The sequence below is a fragment of the Mya arenaria genome, chromosome 1 (assembly GCF_026914265.1).
Source record: "Mya arenaria isolate MELC-2E11 chromosome 1, ASM2691426v1".
NCBI classification, from domain to species: Eukaryota; Metazoa; Mollusca; class Bivalvia; order Myida; family Myidae; genus Mya; species Mya arenaria.
This window is the reverse complement of record NC_069122.1, coordinates 1964479-1980449: the sequence shown is the minus strand read 5'-3', so window position 1 is coordinate 1980449 and position 15971 is coordinate 1964479. Positions and strand designations below refer to the sequence as shown.

At 32.3% G+C, this 15971-nt stretch overlaps 1 protein-coding gene across 2 annotated transcripts; it reads right to left on the bottom strand.

Annotated features, from left to right (window-relative positions):
• Positions 1-4737: 4737 nt before the first annotated feature.
• Positions 4738-15598, bottom strand: LOC128213936 (guanylate-binding protein 1-like). Of its 2 annotated transcripts, none has more exons than XM_052920092.1 (12): positions 15485-15598; positions 13068-13127; positions 10793-10837; positions 10516-10548; positions 10024-10223; positions 9026-9165; positions 8586-8695; positions 7666-8069; positions 7046-7329; positions 6589-6804; positions 6292-6373; positions 4738-6034 (listed from the first exon to the last, which is right to left on the bottom strand). In XM_052920092.1, the coding sequence occupies exons 2-12, from the start codon at positions 13109-13111 to the stop codon at positions 5727-5729; spliced, it is 1866 nt and encodes a 621-aa protein (XP_052776052.1). In that variant the 5' UTR covers positions 13112-13127; positions 15485-15598; the 3' UTR covers positions 4738-5726. The 2 variants fall into 2 exon arrangements, with proteins under 2 accessions (XP_052776052.1, XP_052776126.1); XM_052920166.1 differs by having other exon boundaries at positions 5805-6034; positions 6308-6373.
• Positions 15599-15971: the final 373 nt, after the last annotated feature.

The window sequence follows — 15971 nt, the reverse complement described above, 5'->3', positions numbered from 1 at the left end:
ATTAAACAACAGCACAAAACTCCACAAACAGCACACTAAATATATAATATACAACATATATACTATATTAGCAAACTAGGGCTGTTTATCAAGAATTGTTAGGTACCGCCTTGGAACGGTCAGTAAAATATAAATTTACTGGGGTTTTAAACTAGCTACTCATTCGGCGAGATGAGGTAAACATCAAATGAAATACATTTGTATTTTCGGTTCTTGAAGAAAAAGGTCAAGTATATTTATAGTTAATTATTCACTCGTTTTTTAGTACATTCATTTAGAACATTTCATGAACTTTTATTAATGCATTTATGTTCCAAAAATTGACATAAACACTTTGAAATAAAATAGGGCATGAATACATGACCAAATTACTACGCCGCTATTTATTAAATGAAAATGCAACAACTGAAAGGTCGAACGTGTTAACAAAACAATTGCAGATAATCATTTGATCATAAACTGTTTTTTCTTTGTTTAAGAGTTCATGAGACATGGATATTCAGTCATCTATCACTGTCAGAGACCAGTATGATTAGCTTGAAAATCAAGGTAAAGAGTGAAGACCACGCTAGGTTGTTGACAAATTTTGAGGCGTAGATTAGGTCAATAGATCATCATTTGTTCTGTATTTGGTGTGTGGATTGTTCGGGAATTTCGAATTAAATATTGCAACGACCAACAGGTAAAAATATATTTAAACGATCATTTAACATCCTATATATGTTCGAGTTGTTTTCATCCGTTATTTGTTTTGTATGAAAGCAATTATTCGAAAATTCAGCTTCAAAGTTCAAGAAACGTTTAAAAAACAGGATTACCATTCTATTATAAACGGTAAGTGGTCGATTTCCAAATATTTATTTAGTTAAAGTAATGATACCTTTTTTTAATTATCAAAATATCTTTTGGCAACACTTTCTGGTCCAAAAGTCACGTGTTTAGTTTTGATTAAGTTACAGTCACGACAATTGATTTTTAAAGAAGTTCTTAAAGTTGATAATTTCACTCCTGAGTTTGCAGTGAAAACATCGAATGGATATTATCACTTTTGTTATTTCATTAATAAAACTCCACATTTTATCGAATAGCATGAAAGCAAACAATCTATTTATGTACGACAGTTCCACTTTATGATATGATGGCTTGGATTTTGCTTGCATTTATATATTTGATATTAATGTAAATAGACGAATTGTTGGTAGCTGTTGAAATAGTTATATCGTTTGCGCTCAATTTCCATTAAAAAGGGGAAAACGAATTGGAGGAACTAGCAAAAATGAATAACAATGATATACATACATAGGTTATTTCGGCCTGGTGAAGATCTGAAACGATATTGCGGATCAGTTGTGATATCATAAAAGCTTAATTGGTCAGTTGACTTGATTTTGTAAGTACACATTTCGTTCGCGATCATACCAAAGTTTGCATAAAGCTCGTTGATAATGAGGCTACTTAATACCGTCGACAACATATATGATAGTTTTTGTAGCAAAGATTATTTTGTGTCAAATAAATGAAGAGTCAGTCAGTATTACCCTGACACGTTTTATGCTGTTGCATCCAAAATAGTGAGGGTAATAATTCTCGACCAGTAATCCGTCATTGTAAAGTCAAAAGTCGATGGAAAGAAGAATGCGATTTGCAAAAAAAATGATTAGATATTCGCATTACTTAATGTAAATTTACTAAATAAATAGAAGTGTTGTTTAAATATTGCTTCCGCATTTGGATACCTCGAATTACACAAACATCGTATACATCAAACATTGAAATAACTGTAGAACATATAGTTTTTTCGCCATTTCTCAATAGTTAACATAAAAATTTCATTTTTTAACTAAATAAAAAACATCCTACTTTTCCATTGCCAGCCCTGACATTTGGAAGTTACTGAAAGACGAAAGAAATCTGCGTGACACATAGGAGAAAAATGATATGCCCGAATGCAGATTAGTTGGTCAGTTTATGAACACATATATATAATACACAATAGTTACTCTCCAGTATATATGTGGTTCAAATTAGGAACATATTGGATGCAAATTTATTTTCGTCTTGTTCAACGCGTTTCTCATAAACGTAAAGAAAGAAAAAAAAAATGGAAGCTAAATGGTTTCAAAAACGTGGACAATAACGTCAATAACGTCTTGCGCTTGAGTTAGGCTTGTACGTGGTGTAATATTGTTTATGTTTGTATTTGTGTATGTTATGTTAATGTGTCTGTGTCTATATGTTATTGCCGGTTGGGTCTTTGCCTTGTGCTCCTTAAACAGAAAAACTTTTGAATTTTCTACTAGTACTTTTTTCTTTGTAGAACTAAAAAAGTAAATTGCTTAATCTTTTAAATTTTCTTTAATATACTTTTTTGCGACATCAATGTATGTGCCTGGTCGAATAACATTTAATTTGTAACAGCAATATTCATCATACATTGCTCATGTAAGAAAACATTTACCATCCAATCAAAATATGCAGTTTTGATTTTAAAGTCTTAAACTATGTTAAGGAAGGAGGGGCATCGAAACATCTGGAAGGGCGATTGATCTAGGTCAGTGGTTTTGCATCGCTTTCAATGTGGAAAGTTAAATTGGCTATGTAATAACAAGATATAGCAAATTTGTTAATTTCACAAGTTTGACAATAGATAGTTTTAATGAATTTGACAAATACAATGAAAATATGTGAACTAACCCACTATTTAAAAATGATCAAATATAAACCCGCTTAAGGGCCATGAAGAAAGATTTTCAGTACAGTTAAACTTTATGGTTCTTATGGGACACCTTGTAATGATCCATTTGATCAAGCCCCGATAAAGGTTTGAGTCGATAAGCTTATTGAGAAATATTCTAAATTTTTATCATATTCATTTTACTTCCCAGACATTGTATCATTGCTGTTTCTTTCTCACCTTTCAGCTGAAGGCGTTTAGTGACAGTTATTCGGATCTTGGGGTTCGTGAGGGTGCTTCAGAGAAAACAAAATGACTTACGGATTTGGCTGAACGCATAATGCCTGGATGAATGTATTAAGTTTAAACACCCAATTAAAATGTTCAAATACATGTATAGGTCATAGTTCATGACATATAAAGTTTACTAATTAATTCAAATGGTGCGACAGCGACCGTATGAACTACTATTTTTCTTGAAGTGCTTAATTTTATATATCATTGAAGTACATTATTAGACAAGTAGTATCGATCTTAGATATTTGATGACAATAAAAACATTCCAAATTAGTATTTTACTGAAATAGCAATTTATTGCGGCCATCTCGGGCGCGATTTTGGATATATTATCTTTTCCCTAGACATTGCTTTTTCCATTGGTGCGAAAGCGACGCATGAATAAACATTTGTTTTCTTTTATACATCAATTATAATAGACTTCAAATTTAGACAGTAGATATCATGGCACAGTGGAATATTAATACAAGTACTGAAATATTGGCTTGTTGTAGGTTGTTTAGTCTCGAATAGGTAATGTTTATTGTTTATATTTTAAGCAATTGAACGTACATCACACTCGTCACAAAAACATGAGGTGAAGAAGAATCGTGAGTCATCATCTGATGTTAAATGACCTAAAAAGGAGTAAGGTATGTGCAAATGTACATATTTGTGTCGGTGTCTATATATAGAGCCAGACAAAAAACGATTGCATTACTATATAACATTAAAAAGGCACATTGATCGCCTATCAACAGGAGCAGATATATTTCATAGATTATGTTTAAAATATAATAAATACATCCAATAATAGATGTTTTTTGTGAAGTGTTACACCTTTAATCTCGCAATCACCTTTTCAATGTTTTTCGTCCAGACACCAACTTAACTATTACCCCACTTAGCACTTTGCGTGATTTAATTGGAGAGCAGAGCCAACTATGAAGACAGCAAGGAGTCGTCACTAACGACAGTACTTACGAACTGCTTCATATTCAGCAACATTTAAATGGGATTTTTCGCCTGTTTACACTTGAATGCATTTCAATATTACTTGTCAAGTGATTTTATCTTCATATCAAAGATTAGTAGGTATATTCCATTTCAACTCAATACCAAGTCGTTAACGAGAAACTACAGTCTCCATTACATTTTGCGCACCATTCTTCGCCAAAACAATTACGCATGCACATAGTCTGCCATTTATTTACAAAAAATGACAAAGTTTCTTTAGTTTCATCAGCTGTGAATGTTTACCAAAAAACTATCATGCAATTGATATACTTAAAACTTCTGATGTGACTAATCTGATCATACAATTTTGACTTCCGGCACTACACACTTCTAAATCGACACGTTGGTTATGAACACTTATATAGGGTGAAAAACATTGATATGTTTGACCTATCTATCGCGATGAACAATGACACAGCTAACGCATCTGCATGCATTGAGCTAAACACACAAACGTAGAGCTATCTAGACATAAAGGGTCTCAGCTTCTTATGTTTTGATGTTTACTAGAATTATACCTATGTTTAAGTTAAACTCTTAATGACGCGAAGCTTTATTTCATTGATAACTTTGTATTATTTATAAATATCGTTAATATAAATTCTGGAAAAATTATGTGTAAGTAATATTTGAAACTATAAAATTAATTATAGCCATTTCCAACCTTTTTTTGTTAATATAAAACATTTAAGACAATTATAGTAAGAACGATGTATTCTTTTCTTGTAAGGTATAAACAATCTCAATACACAATATGAGCATGTAATTAGATTGCATTTATGCATCATTTTACATTTGTTTACGAAAGGACAGTTCGTAAAAATAAAAAAATAAAAACATTTATTTATATCATGTTTTAAATTTTCTTGAAGAAAAGCAAATGTTGGCAAACAAGAAAGAAAGAAGGATAATAAACTATCATATATCTGAGTACAGCAAGCAGACAATACATGTTCAAAGATCAGGACTGTAGAATATCATTATCCACTACCGTATTGCAAGAAAACGCACATTATTTTGCGACAAATAAACATACCGTTTTGCCCATTCACCATTTTGCTATTAAAAAGCATATCGTTTTCGCACACGTACCGTTGTGTTTGCTACAAAAACACACATTTTTGGTACCTACTGTTTTGCAGACTTCCATTTGCTAAACATGCACACAAATAAGCGCATACCATTTTGCTAAAAAAACATACAATTTTGTACGTTTTCCTACAAAAATAACCTCATATTTAAAATATAATAAATATATGGCACATTGTTACCAACTTTCATTGAAATTGAAACACAATACAAATTCACGCAATCATTTAAAGACTTAAAAACATTCTTTTAAACATTAAAAAGCATGTATATAATGCTTACAAGTGTCACAAATATAACGTACTGGATAAGAAATATACCTTTATAAATTTACGCACATTGGAAAGTAATACGTGCACCCAAAGTCGACTGTTTTGTCAAATAGTTTTAGCATCACTCTAAATAGTTCTAAAATGTATCAAGTATATACTTTTGTTTTTTAAAGCCGTATTTAGTTTAAGAAGAAATATTAGTGTCAACATTTGTTTGTGAAACATATTCATATCCTTGAGATATATGATTATGATATATTCCTGAGTGTCTTGTGTTTTTAAATTATTTGACATTCTGGATTTGCAGGTTGTTTTTTCAATCCGTTTTCCTTATTTTTACTTTCTTGCCGTTCAGCCTCTCGAGGGTTGAACGGTATATCCTCCGAGGGGATCAATTTCTAATTTTTCGCGAATTTCGCCTGTTTGTAAATATTATCCCAGATGTCGCACTCTGCTACAAGTTTCTTATAGTATGCGTCGTCTTCTGATAATTCTGCTTTAGTCTGCTCTATTTCTTGTGTCTTCATTTTCAGGTTCTCAAGATATAGTGATCCAATATTCTTTCGTCCATCACTTTCTAACTTTTCGAATGACTCCAGTGCCTTCTTTTCAACTGACTGTTCCCCTTCTGTAACATCTGCAAACTTCCTTGGCATCGGGACTGAACTAGATGAAAGGCGATGCAACTGACATTCTGATTCAGCATCTGGAACAAGACAGTTTGATAGTATAAACCCTCGTTTCAAAGATATCATTCAAGTTCAACGCTGCATTACCCATTATTTAATGCAAAGCCGATCGTATCATGCTCCAAATCGTAGAAGTAAATAACGAATGTCACACATAACGTATAATAAAGGTTTTCTTCTATTTCGTATGTTTCGCTTTAAATCGTATCTGTACTCATAATCGTGTTTTCAATGAAACCTGTAATATCCTACATTAAAATTCTAAAAATCGTACCAAGTTTGTCCTTTACCATTTCGTAAACAAGTTGCTCTTCTTCGACCTTTGTATCCATATATTCCTGCAAGGCAGCTTTGGTCTGAAATTATGACAGTGTTATATGGTATCAATTCGCTTTACATTTGAGTAAAATTCGTAAATATTATAAGAAAATCTTTAGCATTAATAACACAATTTGTAAATATGTTCTAAAGATAACAGTCAGCGTTTGGAAACTTTACATGTTTTGAAAAAGAAGTCATACGCTTTATGAGAATATTAGATTCTGCACTTCAAAAATGTTCATATATTTACCTTTGGTCCAAGGTAACATTCTTGCTCTGTGAATTTATCAGCAAGCGTGTTAATGTCTTCCATATATTCGCTGTAACCACGCACATGAGCATACTTCTTCTCTCTGATATTCTGTTGAATTTTCATGTCTAGCTGTTTTAAAGACCTTCTACACCTGTCAAGGGAGTCTCTCTCTACATATGACTTGAATCGTTTCAAATTATCTTCGAAACATTCCTGAAATAATAAGTGAAAAATACGTTTAAATTAAAACAATATAAAATTTGTTTATCTTGTACTTATTTCTCAACACACGCTTTCTGAGTAAGATGCAAATATCGCATTAGCCAAAACACAATCTGGGTCTTAGTCAGTTTTCTGCAAAATTAAGCCAACCAAAGTCACTCAGTAGCCTATTTAATTTTTAGAATTTATGCCATACTATTTTAAATGTACCGAAATACGAATGCATACTAACGGCTGCTTTTCTGTGAAATATATCTCCATCATCAACAACAACAACAATATCCTTTAATATCTTCATAGCTTCGTCCATGCAATCAGTGTGATATTTCTCAAGCCCTCTCTCATTTGGCATGCTTTTGTTTATCCTATTTTTCATCTCTTCTTTGTAGCATTCCGACGCTTTAAACACTGCAAACTGATTTTCCTCCTCAGCCATCTTTTTCATAGCATCGTTTAAACACGGTGCCATGTTTTTCTTCACGGAATTGATGTAGCATATAATCATCGTTTTCAGCACTAGATATAGAAAAAATGCATATGTAAATAATATAGATTTTCTTTATTTAATGAAGTGCTGGTTCATCTTAATATTTGGTAATGTAAAAGTGTAAACTAGTTCAATAACCAGGTACACATTTTATCAACATTTTTTGTTCTTCGAAAAAAATCATCAACATCTTATATGAGACAACAAGATGGGGGGTTTTCCATTACGAGAAATTTTAACTCATACTGATAAATAACACGGCAAATTTATTTCAACTAACGGCTATAGAACATATTAAATGAAACAAACTCTTGATAGCTTTAAAGCTTTTTATATCTTCGATTGCTAATTTATTAGATACATACTTCTTCCGTTTACAGGCTTTCCTGATTTAAGTTTCATCGGGCTACATTGGCAAAGGTATTGGTGCAAGTCGTTTAAACGTTGCAAAAACCCTGACTCAATCTTAAAATCCGGCATTGAATCTAGACTTTCGGGCTTTGCGCATGGGATAGGGATGGCGAAGCATTTCCTATTCTTGAAATATCTTCGAATAAGTTGCCTTGGTTCGTTGAAATCCCTTACAATGTCCGATTCCCCAGTCTTGTACACTAGACGTTTTTCAAGGAGTTTATCAGCAGATGTATCAGCATTTAGATTGTAATCTCGTAAAACGAGAACGAAATTTGGAAAGAAGAAATCGAGAAAACTGTCGTCCTCACTTGCATCTCTTGCAACCGTCACGTTAGAATGAACCACCTTCAGAAATCTGTATACATCAACAGCCATTAATGCATTATGTAAACAATATAGATGTTCATGATTTTAGTATAAGGCCGTCCTTTCGTCTGTATTTGCATCTGCCAAACGAACTTACAAACACTGCCCTGACTAAGTTTTATGCTTTAAGTATATTTTTTTTATTTTCTCGTTAACATTATGGCATTGTTCAGGCGTACAAATCGGTCGGCTGCTTCTAATTAGCACATTAAAAATGGCAAAATACAAATTGTGCAGCCCTTGAAGCAAATCATCCCGCGAAATAATACAACAAAAACAACAACATTATTTAGCAAACGCTCGAAAAAAAAGGTTATAATCCAATAAAGGTTGATTTTTGTTTGCCATCGAAGTTCAAAATTGCTCGTTGTGTTAAACCCAATTGTCAAAATGTTGGTATTTTATTTAAACGCCAAACACATGTCAAATTAATATTTCATCCTCCTATTGTTCTTAGGTAATTTGGAAACAACAACGTTACCAGTGATAACTTGAAACCTCTTACCTAAATTTGCTGATGTGTGATGCATCAAAGACCCCTTTTGTGTTGTAAACAAGTGCATTACAAAGAAGCGTTGCAATAAGGAATATCCAAGTGTCTTCTTGAATTTCAACCTGAAATCACAGTGGATAATTTATTTAAATGGTAATGAATGCAACCTGAGGTTTTAAAAGAAATTTGAACAATTGATTGCTTATTGATTGCGTCAAAGTTAAATAACAATATACAGGCTATTTATGTGCAGTTTCAGTAAAACAAGAACTTGTTATAACTTTAAATAGGAATAATTCATTCTGATGAAACACTTGAAGATCTTCTGACAAACAAAGCAATTCATCTGTAGCGGTTCATGCACATGGTTATCAATTAATATCAGTCGTAGTCTATGTTTAAAGCTTGATGGATATAAAACCTATTAATGTGTTTCAATTAATCAAGCAAACCTTCTCTGGATCATCTATGCCCTCCGTATCGAGAAAAACAATGACCTTCCCTTCCTGAGTAGGATGAGGTCTGCACATTATCCATATTCCTTGCGTCTGTGCGTTGGCTGAGTGCCCAACAGTGAAAGCCTTTCCTGGAACTAAAATAAACTTTCATCTTATCCATAAATATTAACGAGAAAAAAAATCCGATTTCATTTATCATCATTTTAAAGCGGACATTTTAATTGTTATGTTATTGTAATAAGATTTCACAAGAACTCTTTTTATGTATATTAATTGAGTTACTTTTTACAATCGCATTCAGTCATCCGTTATGTGCAGGGGAAGGTTATTCGCGCTCACCAATTATTCTCGGGTTTCTTTGCGGGGTTGGGCGTATGCAAGTTTAGTATGTTGTGAGGGATTTTTCTACATTATACCAACTAATGGATAACATATTATATAATCACAACGATTTTTCAAAATGTAATTAAATATCATATATTTTAAACATGAAATAACCATATTCAGCCGCAATCGTTTCTTCAACAATGCTCGCGAGCACAATACAAACATTTCTGGTCTCCTCTTATATGCAATAGCTATCATAATTGAAATTCAATACATTCTGAACAAAACAAATACAATAAAATTTTCAAACAATGTTCTTTGTATTAATGACTGACAGTTCCTTTAATGACTAACTGTTTTATTTCAAACAATGTCTAAAGCATTAACTATGTGTTGTAGATATTATATTCAATTGAAACAGCAAAATTGCGGTTAATCATATCAAATGAGAAACATCCGACTTGATTGACTTGTTTTAGTACTTTTCACTGAACCTTTTATGTATGTGACCACGTTGAGGCAAGACTAACTACATTCCTTAGGAATTGAAAATACCATTTCTTTTTAAATATAGGAATGGGTAATTGGGACTTACCACCACTTTTAACATGTCTGCACAACTAGGTTTAATCTATTAAACAAACTATTAAATAATTTTAGCTTACGGCCGCACTTCTGTACAAGGCGACTAAGAAGGAACGATTTTCCAGTCCTCAGACATCCAGCTACAGCTATGACACATAATGGCTCCTCAATTTGGCTAAGTTCCTCGAGGGTATCATAGTTGTAAGACAGTGCGTTACCTTCACCATCATCGTATTTGACGATAAGTGGTAATGGTCTCTCGAACAATGATAGTTTGTACCTAGAATGATATGTTGCGATGTTGGCATTATGTTATGCATATTCTGATGTATCTATCATTAAGTCAGTCGATTACTACAATTTCAGATACGTTTTTGATAAATTAATCTGAATCACTTAATTGCAATATATATATATATATATATATATATATATATATATATATATATATATATATATATATATATATATATATATATATATATAAAGAGTACATATCGAACCAATAGATTCATTCGGAGAAATTGAATCAAAGTATTTTTTTCGAAAATCTTCTTAGTTCTAGAACTTACTTGTCTGCAAGTTTTACATTTACAGCGTTGGCACTGAAAACACATAAAAGGAGGGGATCGAATTCATGCTAGAATCAAAATGTACTAGTACGTAATTTTAAAAACATGCTTATGCCAAATTTAGAACTGGCGTGAATGTTTCATCAAATACAGACTAGATATTTTTATACTTCTTTTCAATCACAGAGCAATGATAAATATTTAATATACTAATTGTTTTAACATCGTGTCGGTATGCATTGTCCATTATGTCAAATATCATTTTTAAGCAACATACCCGGCCTTTCTATTACCATGTGCCTCTTTAGGAACCGGAGCGTTGCTAAAATGTTAGACGGAAAATTAATTTGCACGGTCATGAAGCATTCACATTTAATTTAGTCAAACACTTATTATTACTCCCTTTATGACAAGAGTTTATTAATTGAAGAACATTTCACACGCTTCCAATACTCGACACTGAATGTCAATAATAGTTTGCTTTGCTCGAAAATGAAAGTAGGGGTACACACTATAGATTATCAAAAAATACGTGGATATGTTTGAGTAACTATGAGTTAAAACGTGCAATGCATTGTGTACGAGTACATGTAACGCAATGAGGCTATGATAGGGATGTGCATCGGTTAGCATTAGAGCTCGTGAAACGACGTGTAAATAGGGAAACCTCGTATAAGGCCGAAAAAACAACAACAATATAACAGGGCTTTTTTTGACAACACATCACTTAGTTTGGTTGCGGAGGCTGGGTTTTGGGGTACTTTTTATTAAGATTCTGTCCAAAAGCGAAAACTTTTGACAGAAAGTATGTTCTTGTTCAAATGAATGTTTTATATTTACATTGTAATGTTGACAACTTTCGCTACCGTGTTGACAAATTCATATGTAACCGTAAATTTATATAGTGTATAACATCACAAGTCGATGCGTCAGTGGTCGATCGGTAAAAACCTTGTCTACCATTGCAGAGGCCCAACAAAGTAGTCCTGCATCATTTTCCTTAATTATTTCTTAATATATTTTTTTTGTATCTTTGAATACAACGAATTTATCATTGTTAGCTGTGTGAAGCTGTTTAAAAGAATTCATTAATAATATATATTTTATTACGGCAATATCGCAGTTGAGTCTTATGAATCTTGAACTGAATAACGTTAAATATAATGATATAAACAAAAAAGTTAAATTAGATCAAATCCCGCTCCCCGCTTAATATTTGAAATATGTGCCTAAGAAACAATGATAATGCTTTCTTTGTTGAATGCAACCCATTTCAACCTATACATATCATGTCCCTTTCAAAACATCACGTTTTAAGGCACACGTGGACGCCTGATGACGACACACCGGGGACAAATTAAATTAATTGAGTTGTTAAAATCAACACATCGTAGGATAGCTCTCATTTTTATTGTTTTTTGATAATTTTGTAAATTTGTACATTGACGTTGTATATATGTATGTACAGTAACATTATATGTCAGCGTTGTGATAAAACACGTTATTTTAACAAATTGCTCTCTCTGATTAAATAAGCCTTTGCAATGCCTTATATAAAATCCCGTCCTCAGCGAAAATGTTATCATAGAGATGCGATGAAAAAAGGCGTACGTGAACATGTACCCACTTATTATTCATAGATTTGGAGATCCACTCTATGCCAATTGAACTTTACATACTGGTGATAAGATAGCTGAAGTAGGATAAAAATAGCATGCACTTTGTATATGAAACTATTTGTCAACGATTAAATGATTTACGTAATAGTTAGATGTCACGGCGTAAATTCTTAATGATTAAAAATTCGGCGTAGTGAGCGTAGCGAACGAGGATTTTTTAATTATTTAGAAATTACTCCAGCTCATCTAACTGCCTTAGAATACAACCGCATTGGTTGATACACTGACAACGCAAAATTTGACACAGGGAGTGTGTATCTGATAAGTGGCAGCAGGCTGACCTTTAACTACTCGCGAAAGATGAAATTCTCAATGATTATGTCTAGTACTTAATGATTGCCTACCTGCAATTTCATTGGCTTAAATTGTTATATTCTAAATGCCGTTAAGTGCAATGTAAGGGAAATATCAAGTACGAGAAGCAGTGTGAGTTTTCATTATTGATTTAAAGATGCACGTTTACTCACAAATAAGATATACCACAATTAATAAAGTTGTTTTAATTTACCGTAAAGAATGAATACATATATCGAAAACAATGGTTATTATGAAGAATACTGTGGGTTATTTTCATGAAAGAAAGGTGCATAAAACACGGTATTTCTGTCTAAGTTGATCACTGTAAATCCTTTGGCACTCACCAATCATTTAGTATGTGTGCTTTTACAGCTATTAAATACACGGCTACAATCTTGTAATCAGTAATTTAATGTCACTTAAAATAAGTCTAATAACAACACTACAAAAAAATTGAGGCTAACGTTTTTATGGACACTCAAATATGGCATAAGCTAATGGTAATGGTTAAATGTCCAGTAAGATACTGTCTATTCAACACTCAAATATTACAGCAATGAATAACGTTTACAGTACCCTCCTCCCTCTTCAAACACCCTTCGTCTCTCATTAAAATCCATGATGAGCCGTGTTCACCTTAAACAAATATATGAATTTCTAATATTTAAAAGTATCGATATCGAAAAAAACATGGCACAAATGATAGTAGATATAGCTGGGTAGATAGTAGTGTTCTACTATAAAACAGTGAGTGTTTAATAATTAAGCCAGTACCGTAAATATAACGCATACTTATGCAGACTGAGCAAGATGTTATCTTTAAGGGTTTCTGTTTACAAACTTAAAACAAAGATGTCACTTTGCATTCGTTCCTCTTACAACCCAAACATTTATCGAAGCTCCTAGACGTTCACGTAATTGATTTATAAAGTTACATTTTACTAACCGTTCCCAGGCGGTACCTAACAATTGTTGATAAACATACCTAGTATTTTATATATAGTATGTATGCACTGTGCTGTTTGTGGAGTTTCGTGCTGTTCTCCTATGTTTCTTGTTTGTGATTTTATGTTCTATGTCTTTGGCGTTTACCAAGTGCCATTAAACATGGTTTATGTTTATTTTTTTTGCTACTGAGCTTGTTTTTGTAGTTTTTTGCATAAATGTTTATACTGCCAAATACTACATTTTTACTATGAATGAAAAACGACATAAAGATACGATTTTTTTAAATGTTGCAAGAAACCTTTATGAGACATTCATTTTCAGTTCGTGTCCAAAGTAATAACTGAAGACAGAAATACACACACTTTGCTTGATATATCGTAAAGACCACTCTTTGACAATTCTACACATGCCTACGGATGCGTTTTAATCTGACTAGAGTGGCATTGATATATGCGTACTTTATACATATAATATTGTTTAGTGCCGTGTGAACAGTTTATTCATTATTGCTCTATAATTGTACGTCTCATAAGCGCAATTTGGAGGAATACGAAAAATCCTGGACAAGGTCTTTAGGTTTTTAGTGATCAACACCAAAATATGAACAATAGATTTCACTTTAATCTGCAATATATGTATATGAACCAAAGTAAATATTGAAAAATATACTATTGCATATAAGACATTCTTAAACAATCATGGAACTTGAATTTTCATACGTAAATTTGTTTTATCCTGCTTTCAAACAATTAATATTTAAATAAAAAAATACAGAAACAAGCTCATAGCCGAAAGTGTAAACATCAGATTAGACACCTAGTAAATAGAAACGTTATAGAACATTACTTAAAAGCTAAACCGAATCGGCATATTCTAAAAAAGTACAATTCCATGACTTTACTATGCTTTGATAATTAAAATAATTAAAATAATATTGCTTATATTTATAGGTCGATATTTGAGATATCAACATTTTATGAGTATGTGATAATTTGGGATTTGAAAGGCATATCTCCCTTCCCTTCCCTCCTTTACAATTTAGTATTATATTAAAGTTTGACCATTTGCGACCAAGAAAGAAACATATAAAGAACAGATCAATTTCTTGCAATGTATCGGAATATATTAACACTTTCTTAATATCCTCGGTGAAACCTGCTTGTTATTTTTCACGAACGTCAAAAGAGCTCACATTCAAGTGTCATATTCTAACATTTTATCAATACAAAAATATCCCAAGTGTGCGGCTTGAACCACTGACCCGTGAAATGTGCACTTCTTTGTTGATTTATCACTTACTACAATCATAAAACAATCACAACTTCATTTAAATAGTCGTGTTCAAAAGACGTATGCTTATCTAAGAGAGCTGCGTTTTTAATACGATGAGCGTTTACTGAGTAGCCAGTTATCTTATGAGTGAATGTTCTGAATGGCCATAAAATCAACAAACAATCAAATGGAATAAAAAGTAAATTAGTATTTTTTGCGAAATCAGTTAATTTTCAAATCAGTTTTTAAAATATTTGTACTTCATAAACAAAAGAGAACTTGCCGAACATAATTTGTAACAATGCTAACACATTCTACATCATCAAGGGAACTATTATATATAAACGTTGAAACAATGAAAACGATATCCAAACTGCTTTTAAAAATGATCCATGTTATATAGGAAAGAGTAGGCTCTTACAAAACAAAACGGTACTGACACTAACAAAATCACGAAAAAGCGATGAATGGGAGAGCTTTTCAGCCTTCTGGTACACAAAAAATGAAAACAAGAGTGCAAACCAATTTTCAGACCATCTGCAGGGTAGTAATAATAACAAGTATAAGTCGCGTTTCTCTTTTTGAACTTAACATGCACGGTCTCCTACATATGTCAATTGAAAACATTATTTTAATTGTATACATAATAACATTTTTTTTTAATGAGTTAAAATAGCTCCAAACAATGTTTTATTGTAAGTCAAAGTAAACATAAACTTACATTATTTTAATTATTCAAACAGTCAGTGGAAATTTAACAAAAGTGTGCTTACCTGTTCTTTTTAAGGACAGTTTTCAAATGTTATCCATGCTGCATGCACATCTCTTACAATCTTTCAGGATTGGCGACACGCTGGATAATAACGTCATGATATGTTAAACTTTGTTTCATTCACTATCATTTTTCCATGAAACGGATATCAAATCAAGACCTTTAAGGTTCAATTTCAATACGAGGATTTATGATATAACGTAAAGATTGTGACTGAAATGTTGACACACATTGGCTGCAAAACCACCATGAAGGCAAAGGACAATCTGATTAACCTGTTTGTTACGTGCGAGATGTTAACAATAACATTTCATACTGCTTTTCAAAATACTATCAAAAAACGAGAAATAACGTGCAGAATTTATGTGAAATACTTCATAAACAAGCTTAGTGGCAGTAAGTTAAGACATTAATTCCTTTAATGGTACACGGTAAACGCCAACGACAAAGAACCCACGTCCTTATTATTTTTTAATTTTATTCCATTT

Excerpts from the sequence above, each read along its gene's own strand:
- LOC128213936 (XM_052920092.1), bottom strand. The coding sequence starts at position 13,111 with ATGGATTTTAATGAGAGACGAAGGGTGTTTGAAGAGGGAGGAGG. Across the intron at positions 10,549-10,792 it reads CATGGTAATAGAAAGGCCGG|TGCCAACGCTGTAAATGTAA; the intron begins GTATGTTGCTTA and ends ATGTGTTTTCAG. Across the intron at positions 8,070-8,585 it reads TCACACATCAGCAAATTTAG|ATTTCTGAAGGTGGTTCATT; the intron begins GTAAGAGGTTTC and ends TGATGTATACAG.